Source organism: Ranitomeya imitator, chromosome 4 (assembly GCF_032444005.1).
Source record: "Ranitomeya imitator isolate aRanImi1 chromosome 4, aRanImi1.pri, whole genome shotgun sequence".
In the NCBI taxonomy this organism is placed as follows: domain Eukaryota; kingdom Metazoa; phylum Chordata; class Amphibia; order Anura; family Dendrobatidae; genus Ranitomeya; species Ranitomeya imitator.
The window spans coordinates 572,793,990-572,813,366 of NC_091285.1; the positions used below are offsets into that span (position 1 = coordinate 572,793,990).

The window sequence follows — 19,377 nt, forward strand, 5'->3', positions numbered from 1 at the left end:
GACCTGACCGTTGTCCAGCGGAGAAACTGTTTGTCCCTGATAAATGGACTAGTAGAGTTATCTCTGAGGTTCATTGTTCGGTGTTGGCTGGGCATCCTGGAATCTTTGGTACCAGAGATTTGGTGGCTAGATCCTTCTGGTGGCCGTCTTTGTCACGGGATGTGCGTTCTTTTGTGCAGTCCTGTGGGACTTGTGCTCGGGCTAAGCCCTGCTGTTCTCGTGCCAGTGGGTTGCTTTTGCCCTTGCCGGTCCCGAAGAGGCCCTGGACGCATATTTCTATGGATTTTATTTCGGATCTCCCCGTCTCTCAAAAGATGTCGGTCATTTGGGTGGTTTGTGATCGTTTTTGTAAGATGGTCCATTTGGTACCCTTGTCTAAATTGCCTTCCTCCTCTGATTTGGTGCCATTGTTTTTCCAGCATGTGGTTCGTTTACATGGTATTCCGGAGAACATCGTTTCGGACAGAGGTTCCCAGTTTGTTTCGAGGTTTTGGCGATCCTTTTGTGCTAGGATGGGCATTGATTTGTCTTTTTCCTCGGCTTTCCATCCTCAGACAAATGGCCAAACCGAACGAATCAATCAGACTTTGGAAACATATCTGAGATGCTTTGTTTCTGCTGATCAGGATGATTGGGTGTCCTTTTTGCCGTTGGCTGAGTTCGCCCTTAATAATCGGGCCAGCTCGGCTACTTTGGTTTCGCCGTTTTTCTGCAATTCTGGTTTCCATCCTCGTTTCTCTTCAGGGCAGGTTGAGTCTTCGGACTGTCCTGGTGTAGATACTGTGGTGGATAGGTTGCAGCGGATTTGGACTCATGTGGTGGACAATTTGACATTGTCCCAGGAGAAGGCTCAGCGTTTCGCTAACCGCCGACGCTGTGTGGGTCCCCGACTTCGTGTTGGGGATTTGGTTTGGTTGTCGTCTCGTTATGTTCCTATGAAGGTTTCCTCTCCTAAGTTTAAGCCTCGTTTCATTGGTCCGTATAGGATTTCTGAGGTTATCAATCCTGTGTCATTTCGTTTGGCCCTTCCAGCTTCTTTTGCCATCCATGTGTTCCATAGGTCGTTATTGCGGAGATACGTGGCGCCTGTGGTTCCATCCGTTGATCCTCCTGCCCCGGTGTTGGTTCAGGGGCAGTTGGAGTATGTGGTGAAGATTTTGGATTCTCGTATTTCGAGACGGAAACTCCAGTACCTGGTCAAGTGGAAGGGTTATGGTCAGGAGGATAATTCCTGGGTTTTTGCCTCTGATGTTCATGCGGCCGATCTGGTTCGTGCCTTTCATTTGGCTCATCCTGGTCGGCCTGGGGGCTCTGGTGAGGGTTCGGTGACCCCTCCTCAAGGGGGGGAATACTGTTGTGAATTTTGTCGTCGAGCTCCCTCCTGTGGTCATGAATGGTACTTCGGCTGGTTCTGTCCATGGACTTCCTCTGGTGGCTGTTTCTGAGTTTCGTTCCACAGGTGACGAGGCTAATTTGTTAGTGGGCTGCTCTATTTAACTCCACTTAGATCTTTGTCCCATGCCAGCTGTCAATGTTGTACTATTGGTCTAGTTCGCTCCTGGATCGTTCTGGTTTCCTGTTTACTCCAGCAGAAGCTAAGTTCCTCTTTGCTATTTTCTTGTTTGCTATTTTTTCTGTCCAGCTTGCTATTGTGAATATTGCCTTGCTTGCTGGAAGCTCTGGGATGCAGAGGGGCGCCTCCGCACCGTGAGTCAGTGCGGAAGGTTTTTTTTTCCCTGCTCACTCTGCGTGGCTTTTTGTACGTTTTTGTGCTGACCGCAAAGTTACCTTTCCTATCCTCCGTCTGTTCAGTAAGTCGGGCCTCTCTTTGCTAAATCTATTTCATCTCTGTGTTTGTGATTTCATCTTAACTCACAGTCAATATATGTGGGGGCTGCCTTTTCCTTTGGGGAATTTCTCTGAGGCAAGGTAGGCTTTATTTTCCTTTCTTTAGGGCAAGCTAGTTCTGAGGCTGTGACGAGTTGCATAGGGAGCGTTAGGAGCAATCCACGGCTATTTCTAGTGTGTGTGATAGGATTAGGGATTGCGGTCAGCAGAGTTTCCACTTCCCAGAGCTTGTCCTGTGTTTTTGTAGCTATCAGGTCTTTCCAGGTGCTCTTAACCATCAGGTCCATTGTTGTCCTAACCACCAGGTCATAACACACTATACACTATATGCAGAGCTCCGGTGTATAATGTTACTGGTGATCATTGTATTACCTGTACACTATATGCAGAGCTCTGGTGTATAATGTTACTGGTGATCACTGTATTACCTGTACACTATATGCAGAGCTCCGGTGTATAATGTCACTGGTGATTACTATATTACTGTACACTATATACAGAGCTCCGGTGTATAATGTCACTGGTGATCACTTTATTACCTGTACACTGACACTATATACAGAGCTCCTGTGGAAAATGTTGCCAGTATGGGGCCTTGAAATTCCTGGTAGCAATCCTGTCTGTAAGGCTGCCGTCACACTAGCAGTATTTGGTCAGTATTTGACATCAGTGTTTGTAAGCCAAAACCAGGAGTGGAACAAATAGAGGAAAAATATAATAGAAACATATGCACCACTTCTGCATTTATCACCCACTCCTGGTTTTGGCTTACAAATACTGATGTACAATACTGACCAAATACTGAACGTGTGACGGCAGCCTAAATGTGAGACACCTACCCCTGAGCTGAGGCGGACCACCACTGAAAGTAACCACACCATACTAGACCCATCAGAGGGCAAATGGCAGGGAAATGATGGCGGCGCTCTACATTACCTACCAGCCACAGGACACATAATGGCATTGTGCCCATATAATGCCGGTATTGTGGGGCCGTGTATAGAAATGATGGCATTTGCAGGGCTGCGTGTAGCAGGGATAAGAGCGGTGAGACTGGAGCACCTCTGGGTCACCACAGGTGAGGAGGTCAGTAGGGGACAGGCTGCAGCAGGTACCGTCCGCTGGGGGCGCTGCACTGTGCGCACACGTCCTGTCAGTGACCGCCGCGGCTGCAGGAGCTGCTGTCAGTCAGTGACTGTGGCCGGAGCCTCCGCTCCTCCCCGCCCGTGCCCCTCCCGTGACGTCACCGGCCGGCAGCTCCTGCGCACTGACTCGCTTCTCCCCCGGAGGGTGCAGGCTGCCCGGGGAAGGGCTGGCGGGGACGCCCGGCGGGATGAGGCTGAGCTGAGGCGGCTCTGGGATGGAGAGTGCACTGCTCTGCGATGATGAGATCTGTAAGTGGCGGGCACGGTGCAGGGTGGGTGGTATCCTGGCATCACTGTGCGCATCACTGCCACTCTTCCCCGAGTTGTCCGCAGCCTCAGCCTGGCGGGTACCAACTATCCCCAGCTGCCAGGACGGAGGCATGCTGCAGAACGATGCTGGTACTTGCACTGCCGGGAATATTGCGCCCTGACTGTCGCGATATGTTGTGTGAATTGCGGCACATCTACAAGAGCTGGAGCATGGGAAGAGTAGTCGTAACAACCAATCAGGACGCAGCTGTCATCTGCCAGAGGACTGCACAGAAATGAGAGCCGGAATCTGACTGGTTGTTGTCAGCTTCCTTTCTCTTCCATTAGTTTTATACCTGTCCCCCAACAACTAAGGGGCGCAGCGCTATTCCGAGGGGTCATTCCTGTATCTACAGTCCCATAGATAATGAATGGAGCGAGGTAGAGGGGGCACATCTGCATTTAGGATGGAGGACCTGTTTCCCAGCTTCCAGAGCTCCATTTGCATGATTGGGTCCCCGCGGTCTGGACTCCCCAATGATTAGTGTCCTATTGATAGAGGATAACCTTCCATCCCACTCATACATGTGTTTATTCTGGGGGATATTGCATGCTATCAGTGTACCCCTGAAGCATTTTTATGGACACTCTGGATGTATATGATGTGATCAGCACTAAGGACGTTACCGTTCCAGATCGCAGGAATAAGTCGTGGAAGAGATAAGAACATGCTTTTCTCACCTTGCATTAAATCTTAGGTTTTCAGTCTGCCACCGTGGATGCATCTAAATTTCATACACTGGCATGCAGAAGCCAGGCAGCGCCGTACCTACTAACAAACTCCTGGCCCCTATCTTTTCATGTCCATTGGTGTTTGATCGTCTCCATACTAAAAACGTCAGTGTAGTAACTGACTGTTGGACCAGCAGTATTTTATCTTTCCTGCCTCAGCTAGATTTTGTCTCCAGTGTTTGCAGTATAATGGCAGGGATTTAGACTTCCTTCAGCTTTTGATAATTGCTCACTTGTTACAGTGCTAAATCCTGTATATGGTGTTTCCCTCAGTTGTGTGTCACATAGGAATGTGGTGGTCCGCCATCACACCTGGAAAATGAAGCAGTATGCAGGTTCCCCATTGTGCTGGGATTGGGGGGTGCATATCTGTGAATCCCCTCACGTGCTCTGCTCCCTCTGTTCTTTTGCTGGTGGTCCTGTGATCCTATGCACCAAATTTTCGGTCAGTTTGAGGGATTTATGTGCACAGAATAGAGTACCTGGCGTGACAAATTTACTATTCCTTTTTTTATTTTTTAAACTATATTGATATACGCTTTGAAGAACATTTAGACAGGTACAGGTGTAGTTTGCAAAATTAAAGAGGTGGTGTCGTGAAAACAAGTTATCTATCCGTAAGAAAGGTAATAACTTATTTATCGTGGTGGTCCGACCACTAGGACTGCACTGATTAACAGAATGGGGAATTTTCATCCCTGGTAGAATAGAGCGGTAATGTGGATGCTCAACCGCCTCTTTATTCTCAATGGGACTGCTGGAAAAATGCCAACGAGGAAAGATCAAGCATGCACACCGACACACTATAGTAGCAGGGATATATGTTCCCTGTTCTGCCCACCAGTACAGGTCCCAGCGGTTGAAATCCCACTAATCCGTAGGTAACAACTTGTTCCCCCATTACTGAGAAATCAGCATTTGAATTGATATGCAAATGAGTCTGAAGAACTATCTGAAGCCTCTGTCACTCCAGCTCTATTCCTCACCTAGCACCACCTGCTCCTGCTTGACTGACAGCCTCTATGCTGTGTGACTTCAGGTAAATGAGACATTACTTAAAGGGACACTGTCACCTGAATTTGGAGGGAACAATCTTCAGACATGGAGGCGGGGTTTTTGGGTGTTTGATTCACCCTTGTAAGGAAAGGGTGAATCAAACACCCAAAAACCCCGCCTCGTTCCCTCCAAATTCAGGTGACAGTGTCCCTTTAAGCAGGAGGGAGTGGCACTGGGCAGAAAATAGAGCTTCAGAATAGAGGCTTCAGATCTACTATAGCACTTCACCCTTATTTGCATATTCAGACACTGATTTCTCAGTAAAGTAGGAACGGACTGATTATAGGTATTGTTGGACTTGTCTTTGAAAGAGCTACATGCTTGTAAAAATATATATATTTTTTGGAGGGGAGGGGATAAATCCTGCTGACAGATTAAAGACCTTTATATATATAAACTTGCCACTAACAGTGGTGCAATATGACAGCCTTGAGTAAGGGAAAGAAAAGTGTTTAATATGCCAAATTTAGTGCAATTTGCAGCATTTCCAAACAGAGTGTATGTATCCCGATATATATTCCTTAAAGGGAACCTGTCACCCCCCTCAGGCATTTGTAACTAAAAGAGCCAACTTGTGCTGCATTAATGCTGCATTCTGACAAGGTGGCTCTTTTAGTTCTTGTTCCTGGCACTGCTGAAATAATCGTTTTTGAAATTTGTCCCTCATACCTTGAAATCGCCACGGGGGCAGGTCTTTCCCCTTTAGCAGAGACACACCACAGCTGTCACTCATGGCCTCTGCGCACCGGGCGCCGCCTCCGCTTCCTTCATTAGCGTCCCCGGTGCTGTTATTTTTTTTTTCGGGCATGTGCAGTTGCGCTGTCATTCGAACTTACAGCGCAGGCGCCAGGAACGCTAATAAAGGAAGAGGAGCCGGCGCGCAGAGGCCATGTGTGACGGCTGTGGTGCGTCTCTATTAGGGGGGAAAGACCTGCCCCAGTGGAGATTTAAAAGATATGAGGGACAAATTTCAATTTCAGCAGTGCCAGGAACAAGAACTAAAAGAGCCACCTTGTCAGAATGCAGCATTAGTGCAGCACAAGGTGTCTCTCTTAGTTGCAAACGCCTGGGGGGGATGGGGTGACAGGTTCCCTTTAACGTCTTTTACACAGTAAGTTGAAGCAATGGATTCTACTAAAAGTGAATGTCCCAAACATGTGATCTGACGACCTCTGCAGTCCTGGGATTATTTTCAGTTTTCTGTCTCTTTATCCTACATTCGCTACTTAAATCTGGCTTTTCATTAGCATAATGCTATACTTAGCGCAATGTTGGAAATTTTACAGTCATGTTTCTCTTCACTATGGTAACTGTCGGCTTGTTGGGTCTAGAGAAAGCTAACAATCATTAGTGGAACAATCAATGATGTCATGTGTAATTGGCGGCTGAGGTGAGATGTTTGTAGCTGCCAGTCTGCTCTGATGAAGGTATTATTATTATTATTATTTATTTATGTAGCACCATTGATTCCATGGTGCTGTACATGAGAAGGGGTTACATACAAGTTACAAATATCACATACAGTAAACAAACTAACAATGACGGACTGATACAGAGGGGCGAGGACCCTGCCCTTGCGGGCTTACAGTAAAAGCTCCTGTTACATTTCCTTCTTCTTTGTGGATATTTCCTCTTTGTTTGAGTCATATACAGGGTGTCCCTAAAATCTGGACAAATAGGAACCTGTCACCAGACCACCGACTGACAGCCGGCCTCAATGTAAAGCCAGTGTCAGTCTGAGCCGCCGCTGCTCTGTAGACTCAGAGCCTGACTGAACCGGCGCCGAACCCCATGTCTGAAACCGGAACACCGGAATAAAGTTAATTTTCTCCCCGCAGCGTTCGGCTACATGCCAGCGCCAGTGTCACGGGGGTATAGGGTAGACTAAAGCTGATTTCCCGGGCCCCTGCGATATCCCTCAGACTAGGGAAAACCCTGTCTGTCCCTCTCCCAGAATTTACACTGATGGTGTGCTTGTCTGGGCCGCCAGGCCTGACCCGGACTCCTGTTTCAGCCCTATGCTGAAACCTCCACCCGCCACCCAGTGATAAGACCACACATCAACCTACACAGAAAGTACAGACAGGGAAAACTAAAAACGCACCACGCCGCAGACACACAGGAAAACACTATAATGTGCACAGGGCAAAAATGAACACAAATATAGGAAGGAGAAATATGACAAAGGATAATACACCACCAGATATGATACTTCAACTCCTAGACCACCACTCCAGACCGAGATCACCAGGCACAAGACACAAGCTACAATTGAGTAAATAAGGCAGCACACTGCAGCGCTGAAACGTGCAAACTTGAAACACGAAATTTGAACTGCATTACTGCACTAGAAATATCAAAAATGAGAGCGTTTAGCGCATAAAAATGGCCAATTTTATGTGTACCTGGTAGCCCCTTTACGGCATCTCTCTTATACCAGGTCCTACACTTGCCTTACCTCGCTGAGAATAAACGTCTCCATCTGAATGGGTACATGTCAAACCTCTTCCTAGACTAAAATTCTCTCTTTCTGTGGAGGGGTATTGGACCTGCTGTAATTAAAACACCTGTGGCTAGGAGGCGGAGTGCACGATCAGAAGGCTAAAGAATACATTTCAAAAACCGGACCTGCACATCCAAACATAGACTAATTGTGAACAGGTGCTGAACCTTTTTGAAATGTACAAGCTATAATTGGTGACGCCCAAAGTCCAGAATGACTATTTAAAGGCCACGGGCGTGACCCAGCCTCCAACCAGATTACCAGCCAGATTAACCCTGGATAACCTGGATAAAATCTAGCCAGCGCCACTGAGCGTATAGTGGACAAATGTGGAATTACCCCTGTCTGTCGGACGCCCTAGTGTGAATAGCATCCGACATGACAGCCAGGCAGGTTAGGCTGGTTTCACATTTGCGTAGGGCAGAGCTGCGGAGGGCTGCGTAGTTCCTCTATTAAGCCCCGCCCACTGTCACACCTCTTCCTTTCAGCTCCGCCTATGTCGGCATGCGTCCTGCATACCTATCTTTAACATTGGGTAAGTAGGCCATGCGAATGAATGCGGAAGCCTCCGCATGCGTCGTTTTGGCAGTGCGCTGACCGCAACAAAATTCAACATGTTGCGTTCGGCGCAGCGTCAAAACGACACATGCAGAGGCTTCCGCATACATTCACATGGCATGCGTACTCAATGTTAACGATAGGTACACAGGACGCATGCCGACGTAGGCAGAGCTGAATGGAGGAGGTGCGGCAGTTGGCGGGGCTTAATGGAGGAACTACGCAGCCCTCCGCAGCTCTGCCCTACGCAAATGTGAAACCAGCCTACGTACTGCTATTAACCTGCAGATTAACCACATATCTGCAGGTGTGGAGACACTGGATGTTAGCGAGTGCCCAGGTCCGCTGGCCGAAACCGCATGGACCATCCCACCGAACGCCTGCGCTCCTTTTACCGCGGGTGTAAATCTACGCAGACAACACAGGGCGAGGGTTAAACAGTGTGGCACTACTTTATTGAAAGACAAAACGGGCAGATAACGAATAGAACAGTCCCAGCAAAATACCCACGATGGTGCACATTACAGATTCTTACCCTTCCTCTACTTGACGGGATAAGAAAAGTTGTGACTTTAAATCTTCCAGGGCCGACTACCCCCACCTGTGGAACGCACACAGAGAGGAGGTAACGACAAGCTTAAGAAGATGACTATTGAGGTAAAAGCCAGTTGACCAGAGGGTCACAACCTGGCTTCAGCTTCCAGGGCCAACTACCCCACCTGTGGCATGCACCGAGAGAAGGTAACGACAAGCTTAGGAAGATGACGGTCCATTCAGGTACAAGCCCAGTTAACCAGAGAGTCACAACCTGGCTTCTGCGAACATCTTCATGCATTAAGTTATCACAAACGTATCCTTAGGGCTCAGGCGACCCGGGGGTTCAAATCCTGAGTACGCCAAATGTATGAATGGATTCGGGATGGTTAATGGAGCACATCTGTATTCTTCCTCTGGGGCCGTTGTCCCGTAAGCTGGCGTCCAGATTCAGTTGAATGACAAATCTGTGTCCCTCATGATGAAGCCATGATGTCCTGGCTGCTGTCATGTAGAGAGTCTTTCTTTGGATCTTTGGAACTCTCAGATGTCTGGCAGTATATCTGTATATGGAGGTATATACTTATAGTTAACAAATGTCCTTCAAGTCAGCATTCACAGATAAAGGGGTAAAATGGTGATGAGACCAACTGGCACTGTTTGATTATGTAATCTATTTGCATAATTTTTCCTCCTCTGTTTTGCAAGCCAACAAACTAGGTGGCCTGGACAACATACAATCAGCAAACACCAATAGTCATTTAGGATAACAGCACAATATGTTACATCAAATGTCAATATTACGGGCTTACACGAACAAAAGTCTGTGTTTTCTTGACCAACCAGGAAGAAACACCCAAATTTAAAAGTCAATATATAGATAAGTCTATTCCTCTTGGCATACTGAAAATGGATGTCTGGTTAATTAAGATACAAAGCTCTGTCGTCACAGCAGGTTTATAGCGTATTTCCTGGTGTCGGATACCTTTTAATTACAATTTTTGGGGATTGGAGAACATGATGACAAGGAGTGGTCTCCTCATGCAGCTGACCTTAGTCCCCTTGACTTTTTTTCTGGGGTATGCTAGAGGAGATGTACTCAATGAAAATCACAAATATTACAGACTTGATTTACTCATAATGTGTTAAAGATGACGGCAATGTGGATTCCTTACATCGAGTTCACGTGAATTTTGTAAAGCGCATCAATCATTGCATCGCAAATGATGGAAATCATATTGAAGAATCCAATCTACTATATAATTGTCTAAGGGTCACTTCCGTCTATCTTTCTGTCTGTCACGGAAATAAATCCCAAGTCGCTGATTGGTCGTGGCTGTTTTGCCGCGACCAATCAGCGACGGGCACAGTCCGGCGGCAAAATGGCCGCAAAAAGTCAGTGCCCGCTCCATAATCCTGTCCAGTCAGCCCTCACACAGGGATAATGGCAGCGTTAACGGACTGTGTTATGCCGCAGTATAACGCACTCCGTTAACGCAGCTATTAACCCTGTGTGACCAACTTTTTACTATTGATGCTGCATATGCAGCATCAATAGTAAAAATATCTAATGTTACAAATAATAATAATAAAAAAAAAAAAAAAAAAAAAAAAAGGTTTTTACCCCTCGCCATGACAGCACCCTACAGGAGAGAGGGATCCGCCCCACAGGAACAGGAAACCTACAGAAAGATAAAAGGGGGCAGTCCGCCTTTCCTCCTCAGTTTAGGTTTCCTGTTCCTGCGGGAACGACAGGACGCTAAAAAGCTACAGACATACCTAGGCATGTACGCCGCCTGTGCAGTGTCTTCGGAACGGCAGGGGCTGCAGCCTGGAAGCAGCGTCGGGGGAGTTCCGCTAGACGGCTCCCTCCTCGTCTGGGAGGCATACAGATGGCCGGGTCCGGAGAAAGCCGCCCGGCATCTGCATTATGCGGCGGCTCCAGCGTGATCCTCGCCTGGTGGAAGGGTGAGTGGCAGGAGTTCCCTGCATGGCGGTCCGGAGAAGGCCGCACCGCGAGCGCTGTCCGCTATTAGTAAGTTCACCCCGGAAGTAGATGCTAAACTTCCGGGGTAAGCAGGCCGAGATCAGCGGTGGGGGTGGCGCGAGTTCGCGCATGCGCAGTACCGCTACAAAAAAAAAAAAGAAAAAAAAAAATGGAAGAAAACCCTCCGGAAGGCATAACAGCGCACTCTACCAGAGCTATGGCATCCTCCTGGGCCGAAAGAGGAGACGTCCCAATAGAAACTATATGTAAGGCGGCAACTTGGTCAGATCCTTCTACTTTCTATAACCACTATAGGCTTGACCTATCGTCAACTTCTGACCTAGACTTTGGCAGGACTGTCCTCAGCACGGTAGTCCCCCCCCTAGGTGATGGTCTCTGAAAGATCTCCTGTAGGGTGCTGTTGTGGCGAGGGGTAAAAAGCCGGATTACTCACCGGTAATACTCTTTTAGAGAGTCCACGACAGCACCCTCTTACATCCCTCCCTAGGTTAATATAGTACTAACTATTGAGTAAAATTCTTTTAATCATACATGAGCAAATGAGTTTGAAAATGAAATAAATTATATTTGCCTAATGCTGGCGGTCCTCCGGGTACTCTGAAATCAAAACTGAGGAGGAAAGGCGGACCGCCCCCTTTTATCTTTCTGTAGGTTTCCTGTTCCTGTGGGGCGGATCCCTCTCTCCTGTAGGGTGCTGTCGTGGATTCACTAAAAGAGTATTACCGGTGAGTAATCCGGCTTATTCTCACCCTCCGACATCGCGTGCTGTCCTCGGCAGTGCAAGCGGCAGGTTTCAAGGATGCTATGCGAGAAGGACCTGCCATGACGTCACAGTCATGTGACCGCGACGGCATCACAGGTCCTGCGCTCATACCAACCCTGGGACCGGAAGCTGCCGCGTGCACCGCACACAGGGGCCAGGACTTCAAGGGGCCTTCGGAAGGTGAGTATACGTTTATTTTTTAAGTCTTTTTTTACCACGCATATAGTGCCCACATTGCTATATACTACGTGGGCTGTTTTACATACTGCGTGGGCTCTGTTATATACTACATCTCTGTGCTATATACTATGCAGCTGGGCAATATACAACGTGACTGTCCAATATACTACGTAGCTGTGCAATATACTATGTAGCTCTGTTTTATACTACGTGGCTATGCAATATACTATGTGCGTCTACAATATACTACGTGGCTATGTTATATACTACGTCGCGGACCAATATACTACATAGCTGTGCAATACACTACGTAGCTGTGCAATACACTACGTGACTGTGTTATATACTACGTGGCTGTGCAATATACTACATGGCTCTACAATATACTACGTGGCTATGTTATATACTATGTGGCTCTGCTATATACTATGTGGCTGACCAATATACTACGTAGCTGTGCAATACACTACGTGGCTATGTTATATACTACGTAGCTCTGCTATATACTACGTATGCTGTGTTACATACTACGTAGCTCTGTTATATACTACGTCAGTTGTGTTATATACTAAGTCACTGTGCAATATAGTACGTAGCCTGTGCTATATACTACCTACATATTCTAGAATACCCGATACGTTAGAATCTGGCCACCATCTAGTATTTAATAATCCAGTTGAATAAAATGTTAATACATTTCATTTCTTAAAAATATGCACTTTTTTGCCTATGTGTCCGGACTTTAGGGACATCCTGTAAAAAGTAGAGCAAAAAAAAACAAAAAATCTAGGGACCGTGGTGCAGCAGTCACATTGGTAATCCATGGTCGCCGCACCAAAGCCCTGTGAACCTCCTCCTACCTCCTGGTCTCACCGATACTTCTTCTGATTAGTTGATCTTAATAATCTATGATACTATTCACGTCTGTTTTTAATCCGTGTCACGGATGAAAATAGTCAGAGTCCGTGAAAATCACTGACAGCACGTGGTGGGATCTGTGTGTAGTCCGTGAATAACATTGCAGAAGAGAGGAGAAGCTTTGTCATCCAAACATGAAAATCATTGATGAATCACTGACGGTAAAAACTGACACTGACCAAACACTGATGGCGCTCGGATCCAAGCACGGATGAATCTTGGACCCCTTTTGCGTATGTGAAAAATCATGGATATCTGAATGAGGCCTAAGGCTATGTTTTTTGAGCTGTTCAAAAACTGCTAGTATTTCTAGTGTAAACCACTTCAGTTTTTCTTTTTTACCAAGCTAGTGATATATACTTTTATTTATTCCATGCATTTTACAAACTTGAAGCAGGGAGAAAAAAGCAGTCTGAAAACTCTATATATCAACAACACCAAGAAATAGTATTAAAATGAATGGGAAGAGTCTTTCAAGCAGTTTGTCTTTTTTTTAATTTTTTTAAACTAAATCTGATCCCAAAAAAACTCTGCGTGCACATTCCTAAAAGCACCACTCCGCTATTTTTTTACAGCACCGCTGGAGTGGTGCTTTAACTGTAATTCCCCTGCCCACCTTTGTTTTCCAGCGTCGCTCCCGTTGTCGGGGACCTTTCTGCAGCTCCAGTGTTCCATGGAGCAGCGCAGATGCGGAGGTCAATTTTCAATACAAGTCTATTGACTCATATCTCAGCACATAATCACAGCGGTTTTTGCTGCAAAGAAATAAAAAATCAGAAAAAATACATACCACGAGATACGGCCTTCCCAAAACCCTGTCTGATGACAAATGCACACTTAGCAGTATGCAGCAGGCCTCCATCCTTAAAGGCTAGGAGCGGCACAGGTGCAAACTACTTGATAAAAACAACCACCCCAACCAAACATTGCAGGGGTTGTCTGCCTAGCAGAAAAAATGCACATTGATATAACTCACATAGGACGTCAGTCACACTGATAAGTGTAGTGCACAGTGTCTGTATGCAACCTATTGATGACGCCCCTTGTATTAACAGGCGGGCTGCCCAGCACTATAAAAATGTTACCATGCATAGTGGAGACGGGATTTCATTAAATCCCCTCCACTATGCTGTAACATCTGGACGCTGCGTGTCTGACGCTGCGTCCCTATGCAGCGTCAAACACGCAGCGTTTACTGCACGTGGACATATACCCTAAGGATGGAGGCCTGCTGCATCCTGCTAAGTGTGCATTTGTCATCAGACAGGGTTTTGGGAAGGCCGTATCTCGTGGTATGTATTTTTTCTGAGTTTTTTCTTTGTTAGCTGTTTTTGATATTAAAGAAATAAAAAATGCAGTAAAACTCACTGTGCATGAAATTACCCTTAGAAGTGAAAAAAAAACCTACGGTAATTATAAGACTATGGAGCTAATATGCAGATGTTACAGATGCATTCATGTCTCACAATTATGTGTGCACTAATTTGACCGTAATGTTTTTTATTAGGAAAAGTAAGATAATAACGATAGCAATGATTTTAATATAGGACAGATCAATTTTATTCTAGCATCATTTGCTGATGGTTCTATGTTTGAACACCAGGCAATTACCATTACAATCGCGGTGAAACGTCCTAATTGCTCCAATAATTGATACCTGTAAATCCACCATAAACAAAGAAATGGTCAAAGAAAGTCTTCAGGGGGCTTTTAACCCATCTGACCTTGTGCTTATACTTCTGCATCCCTAACAGCAGCCGAGCAGCTCTAGTAGTAGAGAATTCACCCCATTTTTTCCCTCTATTTATAATTGTATGAATCACATCTTTTTAAAATGGACATTGTGCTGCTGAGAGTGATGATTTTTAGACAAGCCTAAAAATAATTTCCCCCTGACAAGAAAGTGTTTTACTACTTTATTTTTTGGTGAATGTTGATCTGTTTAGACAGGCAGGTAATCAGGAAACAACCGTTCCCAGGAGCGGAGATGGAAGAGTAGATGCACCTCAAGACATGTGCACCCATGAAGAAATATTCAAAGGTGTGTTCACCTGATTTATTTTTTATTTATTTTTCTTCAAATATTCGTGCAGAAGGCTCTTAAATAAATCACACCTTACCGCTTCTTGTCTCTCTGAACACTACCTCAGCCCTCACCAATCTCCCAGCTTTCTCGGGGGAGAGAGAGTGTAAGGTGTCGGGCAGCTTTTTGACTGCTGCAGCCAGTTGATGACCACAGCCTCCAGTCACTTCTGTAGCTAGTGATTGGCAGCAGCTCACGTCTGTACGGTCAGGACAGGATGCTGAGTGACTGGCTCTGCACTTCCTGTTCTGTTGGCACAGGAATGGAATTTCCCTTGTAACAATTCCGCTAAAAATAAAGTGCAAACTAGATAAGGAAATGTGGCCATTCAGGGATGTTGTCTTTTGCACAGATCTCGTGTTTATTCTTCCCTAATCTAAGCAATCATGTAGCATACTGAACCTGTGTGGTTCTTGGAGATCTATAAATGCATACAGGCTCTATCAGACTCTGTGTTTGTGTTCTCATCCAGAAGAATACCTCCGTGTATATGGAGTCTGATTGAGCAAGTGGAACAGTCGTTCAATAGCCAGTTTAAACAGGCTGACCACAATTCCACGCACATGGAATGATCATTAAGGGGGTTTTCCCACAAGCAAAATATTTTTGGATTATTAGATCTTGGAATAAAAATAAATTCCACAATTGGATGTGTTATAAAAAAAATAATCCTGTGCTGAGATACTCTTATAAATGTGCCCCTGCTGTTTTCCCTTGTAATGGCTGTGTCTGACCGTACAGGAACATGTTCTGATCATACCACATCTCCTGGGCAGGGGAGGAAGCAAAACGGTATACAGACAGGACAAACAGGGATCACCATTCCTTGGCATGGGAGGAAGCAAAAGAGTATACAGACATTACAGCAGGAGAGATCAGAGCTCCTTGGCAAAGGCTTGAAGCAAAAGAGTATACAGACATTACAGCAGGGGATCACAGCTCCTTAGCATGGGAGGAAGGAAAAGAGTATACAGACATTACAGCAGGGGATCACAGCTCCTTAGCAGGGGAGGAAGGAAAAGAGTATACAGACATTACAGCAGGGGATCACAGCTCCTTAGCAGGGGAGGAAGGAAAAGAGTATACAGACATTACAGCAGGGGATCACAGCTCCTTGGCAGGGGAAGAAGCAAAAGAGTATACAGACATTACAGCAGGGGATCATAGCTCCTTGGCAGGGGAAGAAGCAAAAGGGTATACAGACATTACAGCAGGAGATCATAGCTCCTTGGCAGGGGAGGAAGCAAAAGAGTATACAGACATTACAGCAGGAGAGATCAGAGCTCCTTGGCAAAGGCATGAAGCAAAAGAGTATACAGACATTACAGCAGGAGAGATCAGAGCTCCTTGGCAAAGGCATGAAGCAAAAGAGTATACAGACATTACAGCAGGGGATCACCGCTCTAGCAAGGGAAGAAGGAAATGCGTATACAGACATTACAGCAAAGGAATCTTTTTGTGAGGCAAAACATTTCCCTGCCTGTTTTTAAACAATGTTTTACCTAAAAGAATAATTTGTGATATCGTGCTGTCAAGTCTGTATCCCATTTTTAGTTTGTTTTCGGTTGCCTCCCTTGCCCAGGATCCGTGATATATCCGACCATGTTCCTTCACAGTCAGACACCGAGACTTAAAAATGTTGCTTAAAATTAGCTTTGTGGGAAAAGCCCTTGAATGATTGTTCTGTGTGCAAATAATTTATCTAGCAGAAGCCAATATGCATTAAGAAAATTGAAAACTGAAAACCCTTTTAACAACTCATGCATTCTTGGTTGAGATGAGCATGTGTGTGAATAAGGTGGAAAATGGCTGTTTGCCATACAAGTGTTGTCTAAGGTGTATGCTTTGTCTCTCCAAAAACAAAACTGGGCAATTGGAGTAGAAAACGTCTGCTCCTCGTTGACCCAGACGTCTTCTATCGGGGAGAGTCAGGAGAACCCCATACAGATGAGGTACTGTGCTGGCCTCGACCAATATACACCTAATGTGTATGGCCAGCTTAGCTTAACAGTGGAAAAGGCACCCTCATTCCTTATGATGTCCTTATGCCCTAATAGAATGATTGAATCAGGAAAATGGGTGATACTATTATGTAAATGCTGTCAGTGCGCTATTTCATGTGTGTCTGGTGCCCCCTGATGATTCTGTTGTGGAGGGGTGAGGTGTGCACTGACTGAGGAGGGCTGTGTTTCTTTTTCCTATTTTTCGTTCCTGTATGCCCTCGAGCCCTCACACACAATGGCAGCCCGTCAGCTCTAATTGATATCACTGGCCACTGTGACACTAGAGAACTGTAGAAAGGAAGAGCGTCTCCGAGCCCAGCAGTGGCGTGGTATAACGGCCTGATGGAAACCAACATGGTACATTGAGGCACATTTTATTCTTTCTTACCAGTGCTGAAATGACCAGCAGTATACAATGAGTCCAGGTATAAAGGGTGAAGAGATAGATAAAATCCTTCAATAGTATTGCCTTATTGATCCAGCATTTTCTGAGTCTTTGCTTTTACAATCACAATTTATAGGTAGTTAAGGTTGTAAAGTGCCAGGAGTGAATGAATCCAATATTTCACTGTAGGTTTATAGGCATAGAAATCATCACTGTGGGGCATGTAACGATCGTTCCTAATGGGCTTCAATCTTGGCCATTTGCAAAATACACGTTCGACAATGGAAATGGAAGATATTTACAGTGAGAAATAGGGCTTGTTTTGTGAAGCGTATACACTACATGGAAAAAAGTAATAGGAGAACTACACGTTATACAAGGATTGGACACCGACAGTAGAGAGCCCCTGTATAAGAACAATATATTCACAATTTCATCTGCTTTTGAGGTGGAATTGGGTCCCTTTCTTGGACCCTTCTGTGGCTGCACATGTTCCACCAATGGTATGTCCGCTCCTGCATTATACCTACAGGGGCTTTTATGACATTCCATTGTAAATCCATAGTCATTAATATGGGGTTGGTCCCCCCTTTCTTGCTAAAACAGCTTCCACACTTCCGCATCAAATATTGCCTATGTCTGGCAATAAGACAAGAAGATGTAAGCAAGTCAGGCCCTATCACATTATTGGGGTTCTGTTCGGTGGCTTTAGTGTATTTTATATAATGAATGTAGCATAATTTTCTTTTTTTTTCCTCCTTTGATTAAATTGAACGCCCAGAATACGCAGATATGAAACAAACCGAAAATTGTGGCATTGACCTCTTGGCAAATGCTTTGTTTCAGTGCTTCGCTCTGAGCAAGAATTTCATATTGCAGCGAAGTCCAACAACACTGAGAAGATGCTCCAGCTGATGAAGAAAGGGGTGGATGTCCGAGCCAAGAACAGTGTAGGTACCATGCCCCTTCCACACTATTTTCGGAGTATTGATTTTACAGTTGTTTGCTATGAATGCATCGGCTATGTGAGTAAAAAGTGGGCCAGTTACCAAAGTAGCTCGTTAAGTTACTGCTTTCATTGTTGAAAGGGGCTCTGGAAGGTGAAAGCTGAAATCTGGTTGCTTCTCATTTCACTTGCACTCATTTTAATACATATTCCACAATAACAAGGGGTGTGAGAATTTTTTAAACAACTTTTCATGCCTAAACCCCAACCGTCAAGTGCTGATTTTATAGCATGTGGAAAATTGTCAAGGTTCACGGAAGCCTAGTGTAAGGAATTGTACGTCACCGCCCTGTGCGTGTGCAGGAGCATGTACCTCTCAGCCAACCGTTCATTCATAACTGTGAAGTGTGTTATTCCATACTTCGTAGCTGAAAGAAGCTGTAATAACCGAGAAATCCAGTGTCCTGGATGGGTGGAGCAGGACCACAAAAGATTTCTGCAGGCACCAAGTCAGGATTGTCAATTTCTTCACTTTGACACTTGGTCTTTGTAATCTTCTGTCTCTAGGCCTCACAGACATTTTATCATAGTCTCTCTGTGTCTTCTTACCTTATGTTTCAGGTAGATAGGACAGCCCTACACTGGGCAGCAGGTGCAGGACATGAGCAAGCGGTCAAGCTGCTTTTGGAGCATGATGTTCCTGTGGATGAGGAAGACTGTGTATGTATCTGCTCTGTCTGGAAAAGTGGAAATTTGTCCGGGTGACAGATCTGAGGGAATTTATTATTTCACCTGGCCAAAAAAATCTGTCTCCAAAATGTCTTAAAATTTGGCACTAGTGGTATTTTGCAAAAAAAAGTTTACAACTTTTTGACATTTTGCACCACTCTAGATTTTGTTTTTTGCAAAAATTTGTGAGGTTTAGCAAAAAAATAAATACATTTGGTGCACCTTACAAAGTGTGGTGATCATAAACAGTAATAAATGAGCTCACTTACTACATTTCCGTGTATAAATCAATTGAAGACTGTTTCCCATTTTTCTCTAATTAGAGCTGGGATATTGCTCTTTTCCAAACCCATGCCAAACGTATATACTATAGTAAAACTGGGCAACATCTATGTATGTTGGATGATTTCTAATTTTTCTTTTATTCTGGGTCAAGTTTGGAATGAATGCTTTACTACTGGGAGCATGGTTCGGACATCTTAAGATTCTTCATATCCTTGTCAATGCTGGAGCCAAAATCACCTGTCAAAACAAGGTGAGTTTCAGTAATATTCGATGTGCCATGTGTTCATCACACGACAAGAAAATTGAAAGGGCTTCAAAAAGTACCTCTCGTTTCTCTGAGTCGTGAAGTGTTCATACATCTTCCTTTTGTATTATGGAGCCTTATTTCCAAC

At 45.2% G+C, this 19,377-nt stretch overlaps 1 protein-coding gene across 3 annotated transcripts in view; it reads left to right on the forward strand.

Annotated features, from left to right (window-relative positions):
• The first annotated feature begins 3,096 nt into the window (after positions 1 to 3,096).
• ANKDD1A (ankyrin repeat and death domain containing 1A) overlaps positions 3,097 to 19,377 on the forward strand; it is a 62,959-nt gene continuing 46,678 nt past the window's right edge. The window contains exons 1-4 of one of the 3 annotated variants that reach the window (XM_069766334.1): positions 3,097 to 3,242; positions 17,872 to 17,975; positions 18,593 to 18,691; positions 19,137 to 19,235. In XM_069766334.1, the coding sequence (XP_069622435.1) occupies positions 3,209 to 3,242; positions 17,872 to 17,975; positions 18,593 to 18,691; positions 19,137 to 19,235 (336 nt within the window). In that variant the 5' untranslated portion in view covers positions 3,097 to 3,208. The remainder of the gene's footprint in view (positions 3,243 to 17,871; positions 17,976 to 18,592; positions 18,692 to 19,136; positions 19,236 to 19,377) is intronic. The other 2 variants (XM_069766335.1, XM_069766336.1) reach the window with 2 other exon arrangements.